This window comes from Ursus maritimus, unplaced genomic scaffold (genome assembly GCF_017311325.1).
Source record: "Ursus maritimus isolate PB19 unplaced genomic scaffold, ASM1731132v1 scaffold_2, whole genome shotgun sequence".
Classification (NCBI taxonomy): domain Eukaryota; kingdom Metazoa; phylum Chordata; class Mammalia; order Carnivora; family Ursidae; genus Ursus; species Ursus maritimus.
Genome location: NW_024424452.1, coordinates 14198345 through 14216620, shown reverse-complemented (window position 1 = coordinate 14216620; position 18276 = coordinate 14198345). Strand labels below are relative to the sequence as shown.

The window sequence follows — 18276 nt, the reverse complement described above, 5'->3', positions numbered from 1 at the left end:
TTCTCCTCTAGGATTTTGACAGTTTCCTTTCTCACATTTAGGTCTTTCATCCATTTGGAATTTATTTTTGTGTACGGTGTAAGAAAGTGGTCCAGGTTCATTCTTCTGCATGTGGCTGTCCAGTTTTCCCAGTACCATTTGTTGATGAGACTGTCTTTTTTCCATTGAATATTCTTTCCACATTTGTTGAAGATTAATTGACCACATTGTTATGGGTCCATTTGTGGGTTTTCTTTTTTTTAAATTATAATAATATTTTTTTATTATATTATGCTAGTCACCATACAGTACATCCCTGGTTTCTGATGTAAAGTTTGATGATTCATTAGTTGCATATAACACCCAGTGCACCATGCAATACGTGCCCTCCTTACTACCCATCACCAGCCTATCCCATTCCCCCACCCCCCTCCCCTCTGAAGCCCTCAGTTTGTTTCCCAGAGTCCATAGTCTCTCATTTGTGTGTTTTCTGTTCTGTTCCATTGATCTCTGTGTGTTTCGGAGAAGTCTTTTGATTCTTTATCCTGTATCTGGTCACATTTTCTTCATCCATTGTGCATCCCATATTTTCCATTCTTTAACTGTGATAATCATCCCTGGATTTTATTCAATTCATCCTCTTGCTTTAACTTTCATATGTGATCGTGGCCCGTTTTTTTTAGTATTTCCATTTGTTGTGCTTCTCTTTGTGCGTGGGGACTTTCCTCATTGAGGAAAGTTGGTTGTCTTACCCATTTCTTAAGCCAACATGCATTCATTCTTCCGTTCGGCCAATACTGAGCTAGGGCTAACTTTTGCTAGGTGCTGTAGAAATAAAACCACCAACAGGATACATCTCTATTCTCAAGGACCTTCTGGTCTATTGGACAAGACAGAAATGCCAGCAGGCAATTTTCATACACCATTGTAGGTGTGATGATAAAGTTGGGTATGGAATAACATGGGTCCCATGTGAGGGGAAACACATTCAACCTCAGGGAACTCAAGAAGGCTTACCAGAAGAATGTCAGAGAAGGTGAGGCCTGAAGGAGGAATTGCTTTAGAGGAGGACACGGGCCAGAGCAGGGTGTTCCAGATACAGCAGCCTCTGGGTGCTCAGGTGGGTCAGTACATGGAGGATTCAGATGTAGGGGCGGGATGAGGCAGGACATGATGGCAAAGCCATCACAGAAGTACTTAAGAAGGTACACTGAAGAACTGAGACTCAATGATGAAAGAGCTAGCGAGTCATTGGAGAGCTTTCATCAGGTCACCTTGGCTGCCGGGACCTTGTTTCACAATGAGTGCCTGTATCCAGAAAGGTCCCAGTCCTTGTAGACAGGATCAGAGTAGAGCCAAACCTCATCCATTGTTCCAGCCGAGCAGATCTACACTCCTTATCTCCATTTACAGGTGGTCGCTGCCTGGCCCTTCTCCCCCAACTCCCAGCCCATTGGAAATGGCTTTCCTCTCTAACTGAAGAGAGTCACTAAGAATTATTTGTCTGGGGTCCTGGGCGTGGTAAAAGGAACGCTCCAGAACGAGACAAGTAATGCAATGACATCTCATCCTACTGCTTTGCTGAATGCCAGATGGAAGCTGTCAAGAGAATCCTAAAAGCCTAAATGACAGTCTTTAAATGTGGGAAAAAAGCAGGTATGCTGTAGCCACGAGGAGCTTAAATTTCACAGCTCTCAGACAGAATTACGTGTCGGCCGACTTCAGCTTCCAGCCTGGAGCAGAGATGGGGTCTATGAGCCTAAATACAGAGATGATATTGGATATCACATCATTAATAGGCCTATCAAAATGATGTCTCACATTCGTATCACCTTGCGGTTTTCGTTAAAAAGATTTAACATTCTTATTTTATTTTATGCTCCCCAAATCTCTTACAATTATTGTTATTATTACCTCGTTATTACTCTTCTTATCATTTGATTATTAGTATTATTGTTATCTATTAAATGGATCAAGAAACACATTCCAAGCTATTTAAGTGGCCTGCCCGCGGACGCCCAGCTAGTGACTGGCAGAATCCATCCTTGATTATAGTTCCGTTAGTCCATTCCTATCAACCACTGGCACCAATACTCTGAACCCTTATCTGCATTTATTTGCATGGGGATACGGAGAACTCAGCTGATTCATCTCATTTTCCGGAACTGCCACGGTAGCCTAAGGGGTGGGAATCAGACTCTGGGCTTGGAATCAGTTGAGCCTTACCTGTGTGATACCTGACCAGGTGACATTGGATCCACGTAACTTCTGCCACGACAAAACCGAGGCTCAGGCAAGCGAAACATATAAAGTACAAGGAGCTGGGCATTTTAGAATAAAAGGAGTTTTATCCACATAACAACCCTATGATGTATATAACACTATAGATTTCATAGGGGAAAACGAAGGAACAGAGAAGTTCAGAAACTTTGACTGGGTCACACAGCCATTATATGACCGTGTCTGGATAGAAACCAAGGTCATGGGACTTTTCTCAGTGTATTCCTACTGAGGACTCACACATACACACACACACACACACACACGCACACGCACACGCACATGCACGCACACACACATACACATGTGCACACACACACACTCACACTGGTTTTTCATTATGCCTTTACCTTCACATGTGTCATACATGCTCCCCTCAACACTACTTCACATTAATAACACGAACCCCTTGGAGCCTCACCATATCCCTTTAGATCCGCAAGGGGGTGTTTTTTATTCTCAAGAGTTGCTGTGCGGACACAGACATTTTTCCTAGGCCTCCTGCTTGTTTCCGATTGTCCCAGTTCATCACCCACAGACACTGCAGACTTCAGATAACTCCCAGGGGTTGCGTGGAGTGGGGACCATGCCTGAGTCTCATGGGACCCCGTGTTTCAGGAGAGTGTTCACAATTTACCCTTGACCCCCAAACTGGACGGTCCAGTACCTGGGCCACCCCCCGCTTGACAAACTGCGGCATCCCTTGTGTCCAAATGCCCGAAGATGAGTTCTTCCCAGACCTGGGTGAACTCTTAGCAAAATGCCTTTATTTTATCAACGAAACCCAATCATAAAACTTTTTATTGCCATAACAAACCACCACAAACTTTGTGGCTTAAAGCAACATAAATGTATACTCTTTGCGTTCTGGAGATCAGAAGTCTGCAGTCAGTTCCACTGGGTGAAAATCAAGGTGTCCTCATGGCTGTGTTCTTCTTCACGGCTCTGGGGTGACATTGTTTCTTTGCCTTTTTTAGCTTCTGACGACCACCTGTCTTCCAGGCGTGTGGCCCTTCCTGCCTCTCTATGCCATCATTGCTTCATCGTACTGCCTTGTCCTCTTGCGACCAACCTCCCTCAGCCTCCCCCTTATAAGGACCCTTGTGATTCCACCTTGGGCCCCCACAGAAAGTCCAGGATAATCTCCCCATGTCGGGGTCCTTCACTTGCTCACATCTGCAAAGTCCCTTTGACCCCATAAGGGAACCGATTTGCAAATCCTGGGATCAGGATGTAGATACCTTTGGGGCTGTCATTCAACCACAGCCACTTCTAGGAGGGCCAGAAAACTCTGTGCCCTGGAGTCTCACAACTTCTCTCTCCAGTGGGACAGGTCACGCTGGTGGAAAGTTACCGCGATGAGTGAATTGTTACTCAGTCCAAGGCTCCAGTCACCATGACAGTGGAGAGTGGGAGCGGAGAGCTGTTAGTGTCCTCCCCTTTGACCTGAACTCAGATACGATACCTTTAATTTTACCCTAGGGAAGGCACTGCAGTCCAGCGATTATGTCCATTTTAAAAGGAGAAACATTTTCCTGATTCTTACCGTGAGACGTATTATTTACAGAACAGTGTGTCCTTGCTCCCTGCGCCCCAGCCCCTCCAGCCCAAACCCCAAGTATGTGTCTGCCTCAGGGCCTTGGCACTAGCCGTTCCCCGTACCTGGAACTTGTACTCCCCGGAAAGAGCTGCTCCACCCACCATCACCCCCTTTATGTCTCTGCCCAAACGGCGCCATCCCACAGGGCCCCCCCCCGACTCCCTTTTTTAAAAGTGAACCACCACCACTACCACCACCACCTTCCCCCCGCCAAGAACTCCCCAGCCTCCTGGCTTCACAACATTCCTCACCATCTGACATTCTGGTCACTTCTTTCTTTCCATACTTTCGGTCTGTCCCAACTATACTCCGTGAGGACAGGGAATTTTCTCTGTCCCATTTTCTGGTGCACCCCCAGTGTCTAGAATAATGTCTACCACTTAGTACGTTCTCAGTATATAGTTGTTGAATAAGTGAGAAAAAAAAACATGCAGAGAAAATAAATATCCCAGCCACAGTCAGAGTCTGAGGTTGACCCGTGGCTGTCCCCCGTCACAGGCGGGAACCTGGCCGGCACGTTTTAAGAACCACACCGGGGAGAGCGAGGTGCACATCCCCAAGTCCAAGTTCAGATTAAAGCAGCAGAGTGTGTGGCCCTGGCAGAGGGGAGCAGGAGGCGTGTGCTAAGTTCGAAATCACAGATCTCACTCCCTTGCTCCTTATCTTCAGCTATATTACTTAACCTCTCTGAGCTTCAACGTCTTCGTCTGTGAAATGGGCCTGAGGTAGCCTGCCTGCTCCAGGGCAGTAACCCACGTGAGGCTCCAGCGGGGCCAGGCCAGCCATGCACCTGTCACAGAGGAAGCTTACCTAACATCTAGCCTCTCCTCCGTCCTGCTCCCAGACAGTCAAACCGGAAACTAGGCATTTGACATCCAAACGGTCCGGTCCTACTGGACCTCTCATCTCAGATTTGCAGCCAGAGGACCTATCAATGGGCACAGATCCCAGGCAGGTTCTCTCTGTCGACAGATCTTCATCAAGAAAGGCACAGCCAGTTTCTAGATTTTACCCAGACAGCAGTGAAACACATCTACTGTGGAGCCTGGGTTCCATGACGAGACAAAAGCCACATTGAGTCAAAGCAGCCGTGGACTCTGGCCACACCATGTCAGCAGGTGTGGGCGGGGACCAGCTCATTCACACACGCGCTGCTGTGGCTGCTCTGTGTTCAGGACCACTCTCTCTAAGCAATATGGTGCTGGAGGCACCATAGCTCCTTCGGCAGGGCGAGCCGCCCCACATGGGAGCAAAGGTAGGGACCACAAATACATATCACGCTTCATTGAGCGCAGGGTGGGCAGTGGGAAATGGGCCACTTCAGTGTCCCCTCTGAGCCGCCCTGTCGGAGATGGCCTTTGAGGAGGAGAAGGAGAATGACCAGCTGGGAGAGGCTGGAGCTGGGGTCTGAGCTCCTTTAGGGGCAGGGACTGGGGAGGGGCACCTGCCGTGGTGCTGGCCGGGGCAGGTCGGCCGAGCAGCGCCTTGCTTTCGTTCGGAAGGGTGAGTCTTTTCCAGAGGGCAAAGCTTTTTCAATGTCAGCCATCAATTCTGAGCCACACGTCTGCTCCATAGGTCTGACAGTTAGTAGACATTTTCTTCTGGAATGTGGCAGTAAATAAGTACTCCATCTCAGTTTTAGGGTGAGGATGGGTCTTCCATCTTTTTCTGAGTCACCGCTGCATTCCAGGGGGCGTCTGCAGAGGCTGGGCCGTGTGCTACAACCCAGTCCCCGTGCTAACCTGAGCTGATTCCCTGTAGGACTGCAGAACACGGTACACTCCTTCTGTCTGTCCTCCTGCCCTCCCCCCACCCCCGCATCAAGTGTGGGGAAACTGCACGAATCAGATGGTTCCATCATGGGCTTGACACCCGCTGTTGCATCTCAGGACCTCCAGCCACCTCCCATTCCTTTGCCCAGCCTGCTCGTCTTGTCCAGGATCCAGATGTGTCCGCCCCTTTGCTCGTGGTGGGAGGGGTCTCACAATGCCTTACGTTCCAGTCTCCCTGTTCAGTTCCCCACGTGGGAACATCGTGGAGCCTGGCAGGAGGAGGTCTGCTTGTTAGACCAGGAAAGCTGTGTTGTCCATGGTGTGGGGCCAAGCATGAAAGGGAAGGCACAGGCAGGAAGCGCTGCAGATCTAATGGCCTTGTGTGGCCTTGCCACATTGGTGCTCGGAGCACACTCCCACCCCGTGGTTGAGAAGCTCTAACCCACTGATTGGCGCAGCGCTCTCTTGGTAGGATGATGCCTTTTGCAGATGGGTGGAGAAAAGAATAGTAGCGGGCAATGTTCCAGAGATTATGTAGCCCATTGTTTTCTCCAGAGGAGAAGGAACTATGTCGTCAAATTAATCTCACACCCTCTGTGATGAGGGAGTTTGGATCCACGTAAAATCTGGTCGGGGAAGCCGGGGGCCCCAGCCTTGCAGTCTCCTTACAGAGCAGAGCCCCCAGCAGAGATTAGGGAACTCTGTCCTTCCAGCAGCCGGGAATTTCATCTTATCAAGAATTCAGGACTTCGCTGAAGACTTGGGCACCCCTGAGTTTCCTCTCACAGCAGGAAAATACATTCAGTTACTCTGCTCATGCACCTTGAAACGAGAAGAGAATCCGTACATGGGAAGTCCCATCGCACAGGGACTCTTCTTGGTCTTCTGTCGGATTTGGGATTTAGGGACCTTGAGCGGGGAGGCAAGGCACGTGAGAAAGACTCTGCTTGGAACAAAGGGAGGGGTCACGTTTACTCATTCAACAAACATCTTTCCTGCATCGGGCTGGGGCCAGGCTCTGTGAAAGGACTGACTAGACACTGCGCATGCCTTCAGAGTGCCCAGCATCTGTTGGCAAAGGCCATGAACAGACGAAGAACTCCCATGGGAAGAGCAGTGATAAGGAGTTCCGGAAACCCCAGGCACCCATGGGTCCCACCAACTCCTCTGTTTATGCAGCTGTTTAGAGACTAGGATTCCCAGCATTCAATGATGTGGAGAGCAGAGCGTGAAGGACTGGCATGTTCCATCACCATGGTAGACAGCCACCTGGGGGCAGCATGCCTTGGGCCTCCCTTCTGTACTAGAACTTCATGTATCTTTGTACAAATTGAGTGAGCATGGGAATCCCCTGGGGCCTTGTCGAGAGATTGCTATGTCCCACCCCCGCATCTCTGATTCAGTAGGCCTGGGCGGTGGGGTGCGGGAGGAGCTGGAGAAATTGCACTGCTGACCACTTTCCAGGTGCTGCTGTGCTGCTGGTCCAGGAAACACACTCTAGAACCTCTATGTTAGGCTAAAGGAGGACGTGCAACAGTGTTCCCACCTTGAAAGAACCATGCTTCCTGAGCAAGAGAGAATCAGCAGCCACAAAGGGAGGAATGGCCCGGGAACTGCAGGTGGAGCTCAGGGACACCCACAGCTCCTGACTGCTCAGCAGATCGCACCACCAGCCAGGCAGCAAGGGGCTGAGACATCCCACCTGGTCTCTTCCATGCAAGTCCCGCATGATCTCATTCACCTCCAGGTACGCAGAAACCACAGCAACTGTACCATCAGACTAATTACAACAGAGCATGCCTAAGGGAAAGGATACAAAGAAAGAGGCTGCCTCAGAAAAGTTCATCAGGGAAGAATCGTAGAAGATGCCTGTTTGACGTTCTTTAATATTTTAAACTTTAAAAGCAATGCAAGATATTTTGGATCAATTTTTTTAAAGATTTTATTTATTTATTTATTTATTTATTTATTTATTTATTTAATGGAGGGAGAGACAGCCAGTGAGAGAGGGAACACAAGCAGGAGGAGTGGGAGAGGAAGAAGCAGGCGACCAGCAGAGGAGCCCGATGTGGGGCTCGATCCCAAGACTCCGGGATCACACCCTGAGCCGAAGGCAGACGCTTAACAACTGAGCCACCCAGGCACCCATGGATCAATTTTTTTAAAAAAATCAACAGTAACAGTCTGGGCACAAAGGGAATGGACTAAAAGGGTGAGAGTGGAAGGAATCAAACAACATTGCAGAATGAAAACCTTCACTGGAGAGAGTAGGAGCAGAATTAACAATGGGGAAAATATCAGCGATGTGGAATACAAAACAAAGAGATGAAAATGATCAGAGAGGACGCCTGGGTGGCTCAGTCGGTTAAGCATCTGCCTTTGGCTCAGGTCATGATCCCAGGGTCCTGGGATTGAGCCTCACATGGGGCTCCGTGTGCAGTGGGGTGTCTGCTTCTCCCTCTCCCTCTGCCCCTCCCCCTGCTTGTGCTCTCACACTCTCTCTCTAATAAATAAATAAAATCCTTTAAAAAAAAAACAATCAGAGAAAAGGTGGGAAATATGGAAACAACGGGTAGAGATTTTAGAATTGTGTGTGTTCCAGAGGAAGGGACCTAAGACAAGACAGTAATCAAAGTGGTTGTCCAGAAATAGCAGGAAGCCGAAAATGACATTGGTGTAAAAATTAAAAGCCCCCTCACAAAACTCCAGCTGAGATCACTGCAAAAACATATAACTTAACACAGCGTGGAAAACATTTTTAAAATTTCATGGATAATGCAATATTACTACTGGTGTCCGGGAAGAAAAAAGAAATGATCACCCAACTAAAAATTTAGACCACCACGCGACCTCTTTGCTCCTCCCCCACATTAAACAATAGAAGATTCAGAGAAGTTTCATCAGAACCTCAAGGGGAAGATTTGTGTGATTCTAGAATTTTATACCAAGCTAAGTCTCTTGTCATAGGAGATGGTAGGAACAAAGTATTATCAGATTATGAGAACTCAGAAAACGTAGTGTTCACAAATGCTTCATTATCAAACTATTTTTAAAAGTTCTCTTAGCAGATATTTGGATGAAAATCAGGGTTGGGACAGTTACAGAAAAATGGAAATGAGCATTGAAATCAATTAAATACAATGAAGTGGCAGTAGCTGTTATAAATTTTGTTGTAAAATTAAATGCAGAAGCCAAACACCATTCTAGAAAAAATGCACATGGTAGGAAATGTGTCATAATAAATCTCCAATTAAACTTACCAAGACTGTAAAGTGTTGGATAACAGGTTGGAAATAAAGGTATTATAAACTTTCTTATCATTTGCAAGGAAAGATGAGAAAATGCAATTTAATTTTTTGAATTTAATAATGTAAGAAATTATGGCTTAAGTAATGCACTTGATAAATGGAAAGATATCCACCAGTATAATCAAAACTAGGACAACTGTAGGTTTGGGGTTTTATTTTTTATTTTTTGCAAAAGACAAAAAGCAAGGAAACCATAGGGAAAGCTGAAGTCTGGAAATGAAATAAGAAATGTATAGCCAAACATGTTTATAAAATATAAAATGAAATAAGAAAATAATGAAATAAGAAATAAGAAATGTATAGCCAAATAAGAAAAGTATAGCCAAACTTGAAATAAGAAAAGTATAGCCAAACATGTTTATAAAATATAAAAATGCAATTAGCTTCTACCTTTGGAAGACAAAGAATCTCCAGTTAGATTTTTTTTAATCCAACTCTATTCTCTTTATAAGAGACAAGAGATATTCTCTTTATAAGACACATGCCTTTTTAAAGAGATACGTATTAGGGGCGCCTGGGTGGCTCCGTTTGTTTAAAGCATCCAACTCTTGATTTCAGCTCAGGTCATGATCTCAGGGTCCTGGGATCAAGCCCCCCATTGGGCTCTGAGCTGGGCTTGGAGCCTGCCTAAGATTCTCTCTCACCCTCTCTCTCTGCCCCTCTCCCTCCCTCTCTAAAAATAGTTAACAGTAAAATAAAAACAAAGAGACATGTTTTTAATACAACACAGAAAGTTTAAGAACCGAGGGGGAGACAAAAATCTAGCAGAAAATCCATTCAAAAAGAAAACAAGCATAGCCATATTGATGTAAAAACAGATTTTTTTTTTCAAATAGAAGGCACTTAAATTTTTAAAAAATTATTTTGGATTATATATGCCTGATAAATTTAGTATCATTTGACAGCACAGGTGATCCGAAAAATAATCTGATCTCTTGAAAATTTAGACTCCTAGGTTTTTGTTTTTCAATTTTTATTTATTTTTAATTCCAGTATAATTAACACATGGTGTTATATATAGTTCCAGGTGTACAATATAGTGATTCAACAATTCTATACATTACTTGGCTCTCATCATGATAAGTGTACTCATTAATCCCCGTCACCTAGTTCACCCATACCCCCACCTAGCTCCCCTCTGGCAACCACCAGTTTGTTCTCTCTCTATTTAAGAGTCTGGGTTTTTTTTGTTGGTCTCTTTTTGGCACTTGAATATTTTTTTAATGACTGACTGTGTAGATTGGTAGAAGGTATACTACAGTCCTGTACCCTATTCCCATGTGTAGGTGTTTTCCCCCACACTACCAAGCAGTTCTCCAACATTAGCTCGGTGTCCTATAGTTCAACTCAGTTCTGACCTTATCTACCTGGAGATGTTATCAGATTCCAGGAGCTCAGGGCTCAACCCAGAAGGCTGCCCTCCACTTCAGTTGCCAATTGCGAGTCCGGATTGTTACCCATAGTTCTGACTAGCTGCCTGTAAGTGAAAGCTTCCTGGGACACCCTCCTTTGAGTTCCATTAATTTGCTAGTGTGGCTCACAAACCAGTTAGATGGCTTAGATTACTCACTAGATTACTGGTTTATTGCAAAGGTTATTAAAGGATACAAATGAATGGCCAGATAAAGAGAGATGTATGCTGAGATCCCAAACAAGGGGGCTCCTGTCCTCATGGGATTTGGGGCACATGGAAGTGTCCTGGCTCACTAACCTAGAAGCTCTCTAAATCCCCTCCTTTTGGGTTTTTATGGAGGCTTCATAACATAGGCACAGTTGATTAAAACATTGGCCATTGCTGATTGAGTCAACCTCCAGCACCTCTTCCCTCTCGGAAATCAGGGGGAGGGACTGAAAGTTACATGATTGGTTCCCCTGGCAACCAGCTCTCCATCTTGGAGGGATTTCCAAAGGTCACCTCAGTAACATAAACTTACTTGAGGTTGAAAGGGGCTTGCGAATAACAAGACACCCATTTGTGGCTCGGAAGGGATTGCAGGAACTGAGGACAAGAGACCAAATACTGAAACAAAAGATGCTCTTATCACTTCAGAAATTCCAAGAGTTTTGGGAGCTGTGAGCCAGGAACCAGCAACACTAAATGGAAGACTAAAATATACACGTATTATAAATCACAGTATCACATACACCCTGCCCATTCTATCATGGAGGCTGTAACCTGTTTATCTTGATGTCCTCCCAATGCCTTTCCAGGGCTTTTTCATACTCCAGACCCTCTTCCTTTCTGATGACTTTTATTATCACCTGTATGCAAATGACTTCCAAAGCCATATCATTAGCCCATATCTAGACATCCTCCTGGGCTATTCTGTCGGGCTGTCCCTCAGGAACCTCCCGGGCACAAATCCAGAATTCACCTGGTCACCTTTCTCTCTGCCTGGTCTTTCTGTGTTCCCTCCAGCTGAACAGAAACGCAGGCGTCATCCTGATTGGCTCATTCCCCTTCACGCTCCGCACACAATGAATGGTTAAGTCTTGCCAGTCACACTCTTACGTGGCTCTCTTACATGGTTCTTCATTCTCTCTGTCACCATAGCCCACTGTTAAGAAGTGATTGAAGAAGACAATTTAGGTAATGAAAGCAAACTTTCATACTTCATGAAGCAGACAGTTTGCATTCGGAGAATGCAAAATGGGGCGGAAGACAGGAAACTTTTATAGGATAATGCATAGGAAACAAGGAAGAGAAAAATTGGAAATGTCTGATTGGCTGGGGACACACACAGTGAGCCCTGTTTGGGGGGAGAAGGCCCAGCATTGGCTTGGTGGCCGGCTGACTGGATGCACTGAACTTCTCAAGAGGAACATTACAAGGACGCAAAAGTTATCTCAGCTCTGGTTTGCTAATGTGTCACCTCAGGCAGGAGTGGCTTTCTCCTGGGCCTAGAACATTAGGTCAACACCACCACAGTTTCTAAACCTGTTGCTTCAGTAGCCTCCTCTCTGGCCATCTTGCCCCTTGTACACCAAGCATATTTCTTCTCAAGCTCAAACTCGATGAAATCATTTCTCCAGTGAAGATCCTTTAGGTGCACCCCATTCTACCCAAAAGAGAAAACAAAACTCCATTCTTCAAAAAATGAAACCTAGAATTACGATATGACTCAGCAACTCCACTTCTGGGTGGTCTATACCCAAGAAAGCGGAGAGCAGGGACACGATCGGGTATTTGCACACCGACGTTCGTAGCAGCATTATTCACGGTAGCCACGGGTGGAGGCAACACGGATGAAGCTAAGTGAAATTAGCCAGTCATAGAAGGACAAACACTGCCACTTATATGAGGTGTCAGATTCATGTTAGACTGTCTACAGGAAGTAGAATGGTGGCTGCCAGGGGCTGGGGAAGCAGAGAGGGGGATGGGGAGATAGTGTTGAATGGATGTGGAGTTTCAGTTTAGGAAGACGAAAAAAGTTCTGGAGATGAATGGTGGTGATGGTTTCACAACAATGTGAAAGGACATCGTGTCACAGCGTTGTATGCTGTTACTGATTAGCACTCTCCCCGCAGCTCTCCCCTCATCCCCTACCTCCTTCTACTGCTCCCAGTCCTCAGAAGAACTCAACCTATAGCCATTCATGGAACACGTCAGCTTTCACACCCTAGGTCTTGGTTTGGCCATGAGTTGTGGCCACCATGTCCTTCTCCCCTCACTTCCCCCCACCCTCCTACCACCCCACTCACCTGGCAAACCTTTAGGTCTCAGCTTGCATGCTTGTCCTCCAGGTAGCCTTCTAGAACCTGCTGCCTTGTTCACGGGTTCCCAAGCCATCCAGTGCTTCCCCCGTCATGGCTCCTAACACACTGAATTAAAATCACTTATTGGATTATCTTTGGAGGGCAAGATTCATGTCTTGCTCACCTTTGCATCTCCATCAGTGTCTGGCATGGAGTCAGCCTCAATAACTACTGAATTAAGAAATCACCCTTTTTTGCACAAAGGAATAGCCCCATTCAAGTAATATTAGGACTGTAAGATACAGTTCTCTTCATAGACTTTAATATGTGACCCATGGTCTTTGACAAATCAAGTAGTCCCCAGAAAAATAAGGTTATAGGAGATGGCAGATTATAAATGTAAGGCTACATAATATAATTAATGAAGATAAATATGTTCGTGTAGTTGACCCTGCAGAGATATCATAATGGAAAACTCCTTCTGTTCCTAGAAACTAACAGATGTACAGGCTGCATTCTTTAATCATGATTCACTACAAACAGAATAAAACAACAAAAACCAAACCTAGAAGAAAGAAAAACAAGTAGGATTATAAATACAAAATGGGATATCAGAAGTACTGAGAGAAATTTTAAATGTGTGTAGTTACATGCTAATCTTTTGGCTGGTTTTCTGAAAAAGAAATACAGAATTCCAAAATTGACTCAAGAAAAATTTAAAAGCTACAGGACTGATAATGGAAGGAATACTTGTTGGCATTGTGTCCATAGTGTTTGACAGTGATGTCTTTCAAACTTATAAAAGAGATCTATGCTGACAATATAGAAAACTTGGAATCCTACTTAATTAATTTTGTTTAAATATTAGCATCCTGTTATTAAAAGATGACCCAGATGGCTGAATAGAAGGAAAATAGAGATTTCTGGAATCTGTATCTTGTCTTCGCTTTGTCAGACTCTGGCTGATTCTTTTCACCTAATTTCTGATTTTCCATGAATTCTCAGCTGGTTAGGGTTTCTCCAGGCTTCCAGCCCTTCAGCTGGTCTTCCAGGAAATGCTTACTTATTTTCTCAGTCTCTCTGATTTTGTCACTCTTTGTCTCTGATTGTGGCACACTGGGTGGGAGGGTGTCCAAATTTTCTCATCTGTGATGTCCATCACCGTCACCCTGCCAGCCTTCTCCCAGCACCCAAGCTAACAACCACATGTTCCCCTATCAAAGCTAAGGGGCAATAAGACGGCAGGTCAACCCTAAGTGTGTCTCATAATTCACTCTATAGTCAATAAACTATGATGCAGAAAACAAATCCACTTTACACCCCCTACTTCACTTGTTCTTACTTATATAAATGGCTTTGAACTTGAGTCATTTAAATTTCCAGCAAATTTCAGTGACCTCATTTCATTTGTTACAATAAGGGCATATTTAAAGCAAGGTAAGGATTGATTACAAAGAAAGCAGAGAAAGAAAAATGTCTAGAGCTTTCTTTCACTGCGATCCAGACTAAACTTAAAATATTATTCTGTACTCATTTTTGGCTGAGTTTTACTGCAGAACTCCCAAAGGCTTCATGGCCAACATAAGGGTTTATTTCTCTTAAATCACATCCCCTTTGTGAGTTAGCCCCACGTTGTATTTATTCCAGAAGCCAGGATGAAGGAGCAGCCCGTATTTGGTGTAAATGTTTTTGTGACAGAAGGGGAAAAGAAATGGCAGAACACAAGACAGCTTTGAGACTTCTCTTTGGACATCCATCACTTTCTTATATGACTTTCACTGGCTTTTAATTGGCCAAAGCCTTACATCAGTGGGCAGGGAAATAGGGTCCTCTCACATGTTGGGGAAAGAAATAATTGGAAATAATAAAACCTATTACAGCCCATACTTTTGCTCACAAATATTCATTTCCCTCCCTTCAGCCACAAAATTTACTCCGCCCTTCCCAAAGGAAACACCCAAAAGTCCCATGCAATTACAACATATAAGACTCAAGATCTAGAATCTCATGATATACATTAAATCTGGGTGTGGCTTCTCCTAATCTGGAGACTATACAACTAAAAAAAAAAAATCCCCTCCTCTCTCCCCACCACACTTAGCATATAAGGGTGGAACAGACTCAGGCTAACCACCCAAACAATCTCATCCAGAAAAAGAAAAATGGAAGACACATAACAATCAAAGGCTTGGAGCAAGTCTGAACTCTTGTGGAACAGACCTTGGGGTGAGGAATATTCCTTGATTAGACCTTAGTTCTGCTTCCTGGAAACTGCTTTGAGTTCATTGCATGATTTCAAGCATGGTTCCCAGCTTCACCCTCTGGGAGATCCGTCCTTTGCGCTGGTCAACTAGTACTTATCTGATGAGGGCATTGGAGAATATGTCTTGCTTGGGGCCTGTGTAGGTTATTCTCCTAATGGCTTGTGCCCATAAAAGGTTGGGAGCCCAAAGATCATTGTAAGTTTTGAACAGTCATCAAGTCTTTTAATTCCAGGCTGTTGGCTCTTACCCAGTACAGCTCTCTCAAAAACTTAGTCATTTTTTTAAATCTATTTGATTTCAATTGTTTTCTGCTAATAGCCACATCCACAATTATTTTCAGACATAACTCTCTCTAAACTTAACGAGTTTCCTCGGAGAGTCACTTAACATATTCAGAGGTTTTAATAAGGAACGCTTAGATTTGTTTTGTTATTTATAGCATTTCTCAATTTTCTCTCTTCCTAGTTGAAAATGAGAAACAATTGCTTCTTTCTGTTCTGTAAGACCAGGAATTTCTGAGTTGTCTCTATCCCTGGCTTACAAACCAACCGATTCTTTCCTGACCATATCTCTCTTTTTCCCCCCCTTTTTAATAAATTAAGATATAATTCACATATAACATTACATTAGCTTCATATATATAGGATAATGATTCAATATTTATATATATTGCAAAATGATCATCACAATAAATTAACATCCATCCCCACGCATAATTACACACTTTTTTGCTTGTAATGAGAAGTTCTAAGACCTACTCTTTTAGTTTCAAATATGCAATACAGTGTTATTAACTGTAGTCACCATGCTGTACATGAGAGCCCCAGAACTTTTTATTTTATAACCAAAAGTGTGTACCTTCTGAACCCCTTCACCCATTTCACCCACTGCCCACCCCCAAATCTTGCAACCAGCAGGCCGTTCTCTGTATCTATGAGTTCAGGGTTTTTTTGGTTGGTTGGTTGGTTGGTTGGTTGGTTGGTTGGTTGGTTGGTTTTAGATTCTATATATAATGAAATCATATAATATTTGTCTTTCTCTGTATAACTTCTTTCAGTCTGAGCTCACCTCTTTCTTGTGGCACCCTGTCAGATATAACCAGTTGCAACCATGCTGTTCCCCAAACTAATTACCTAAACTCATTTGACATATATCTGTCCTTCAAGTCCTCACAGGCAATGACTTACCAAATGTTGTCCTTCTGCATAACATACATGGGTCTTTATCTTTCCAGCCTCCCATAACAGTTTTCTCATTTCCCACCACTTGGCCCTGGACCATCATATTTTAGAAAGTTCGTGATGGTAGCCTGTCGCTTCCGTGTATTGATTTTTGTATTATTGACTTAAACCAAGTTAGCAAACAAGCCCAAAATCTTTACGGCCAATAACAACAGAGGGCATTTCTTACTCACATTACTTTTCCTTTTTGGGGGGTATCTTCAGGTCTTCTCCACTTTATTCTTGTTCTGGGGCCCAGACAGAAGGAACACCCCCACATGGGACATGCTGTTCTCATGGCGGAGGGGAAAGAGCACATGATAGAACCACATAATGGCTCTTAAAGCTTTTCATAGGATGTGGTGTATGTGACTTCTACTCACATTTCATTGGCCAAGAAAGTCCTATGACCGAACCTGACAGAAATGGAGTGGGAGAGTATAACCCTCTCCGGAGGACGGGAGGAACAACAGGGGGAAGCTACACCCGCCCTTTAGCTTCTCTTCTTCATACACACGGCTTTGAACTTGCATTTTATCTTGTTAGAACAAGATACATGTTTACTTTTTTAAGATTTATTTTAGAGAGAGAGTGGGAGGGGGAGGAGCAGAGGGAGAGGGAGAAGCAGACTCTATACTGAGCAGTGAGCCCGACGCGGGGCTCGATCTCACAACCCTGAGATCATGAGCTGAGCCGAAACCAAGAGTCAGACACTCAACCAACTGAGCCACCCAGACGCCCGGAACAAGCTACCTATTTAAAGCAAGATGGGAATGGCTGGCTCCTTGGGAGATGTGTCATCTTTAGAGACGTGTGCCTTGTCTGAAGTGTGACACAAGTCCAAAGTCCGTGAGGTGTGCAGGGTGTACGGAGGTGACAGCAGATGGCTTGGGTGAGTGAGTAGGAAGCCAAACTAGCAGGTGGCATTTTTTTTCCTCCAGGACTTTCAATGGAGGGGGACATGTTGCACTCACTCTACTCCCAGTAAGTCCCCTGCAAGTTCACGAGCGTGTTTGGAGCTGAACGGGATGGAAAAACACATCTGCTACCTGGCAAAGCGGAAAGAAGCTCCTGGAAAGGAGCTTTGCGGTGTTAGGGCCATGGGTCATGCTCCCCGTGCTGGGTTCTCACCCCCGTGTGCCCAAGACCTTCTCACTCCTCTCTATCCCCACAGTTCGACATGCAGAGGATGACGCTGGAGGAGCTGAAACACATCCTCTACCACGCCTTCCGGGACCACCTGACGATGAAGGACATTGAGAACATCATCATCAACGAGGAGGAGAGCCTGCAGGAGACGTCGGAGAACTGCCAAACCGAGTTTGAGGGAGGTAGGTACCCTGCTTCTGCTTTCTACCTGGTCTGGGCGCAGCGCACGTCTCCACATCCTCGTAGATGGAAAATACATTTATAGTCGGGGCTGCAGTGCCTTGTACGGGAGCCAAGAATCCAGGACCGAGGCTACACGATCCTTGCTGCAAAGATGTAGCAGGTTATTTATTTTCTTTCTGTTTTTTCCCCAAACTCGGCATTTTTGAAGGACCTCTAGTGACCCTGCCTTCCCTCCCGTGATCCTCTGAGGTCTGTGATTAGATGTGCGGGTTTGTGGTGTTTGCTTTTACTTACTGGGGGCCGTGTGGAGTGGTACACAGCCTGTTTGGGCCGGCGGCAAACTTGGATCGAGTCCAGTGGCTAACTGTGTGACCTTGGCCGCCAGGTGTGCCTTCTCTGAGGGCGTCCTTGCCTGGGAACATCAGGATAATTACACCTGCTTCTCAGGACCCTGAGGAATGGCTTACCTGTGTGCTCCCCAGAAAGAGCCCCATTCATGAAAGGACTCTCGTGAACTTAACCACTTAGTTCCAGAAGAAATAAGGTTTTCGAGAGGCCATTTGTGGGGGCTCATGAAAGAAAAGAAAAAAAAAAACACCTACCTGATCCCCTAATTAGTAGAAAGTTCCAGGGAAGCTAAATAATTGAATCCCTCTTTCTCGCTTTGACAATCAGAACTGCTTGTAACAACACTGATGCGTAGAAAAAAAATATATTTTTAAGTTACATTAAAACAGGGTATTAGGCTACCAGCAATTTGTAACTTGTTCGGGGCTGAGATTTCTTAAAGGGGTCAAACTATTAGCTTCTATTTATTCTTTTTTC

The 18276-nt window shown here is 45.0% G+C and overlaps 1 protein-coding gene across 1 annotated transcript in view; it reads left to right on the top strand.

Moving 5' to 3' along the window:
* CALN1 (calneuron 1) overlaps positions 1 to 18276 on the top strand; it is a 469501-nt gene that overhangs the window by 438399 nt on the left and 12826 nt on the right. Inside the window, 1 exon segment of the mRNA XM_008698565.1 lies at positions 17294 to 17450. Within this exon segment, the coding sequence (XP_008696787.1) occupies positions 17294 to 17450 (157 nt within the window).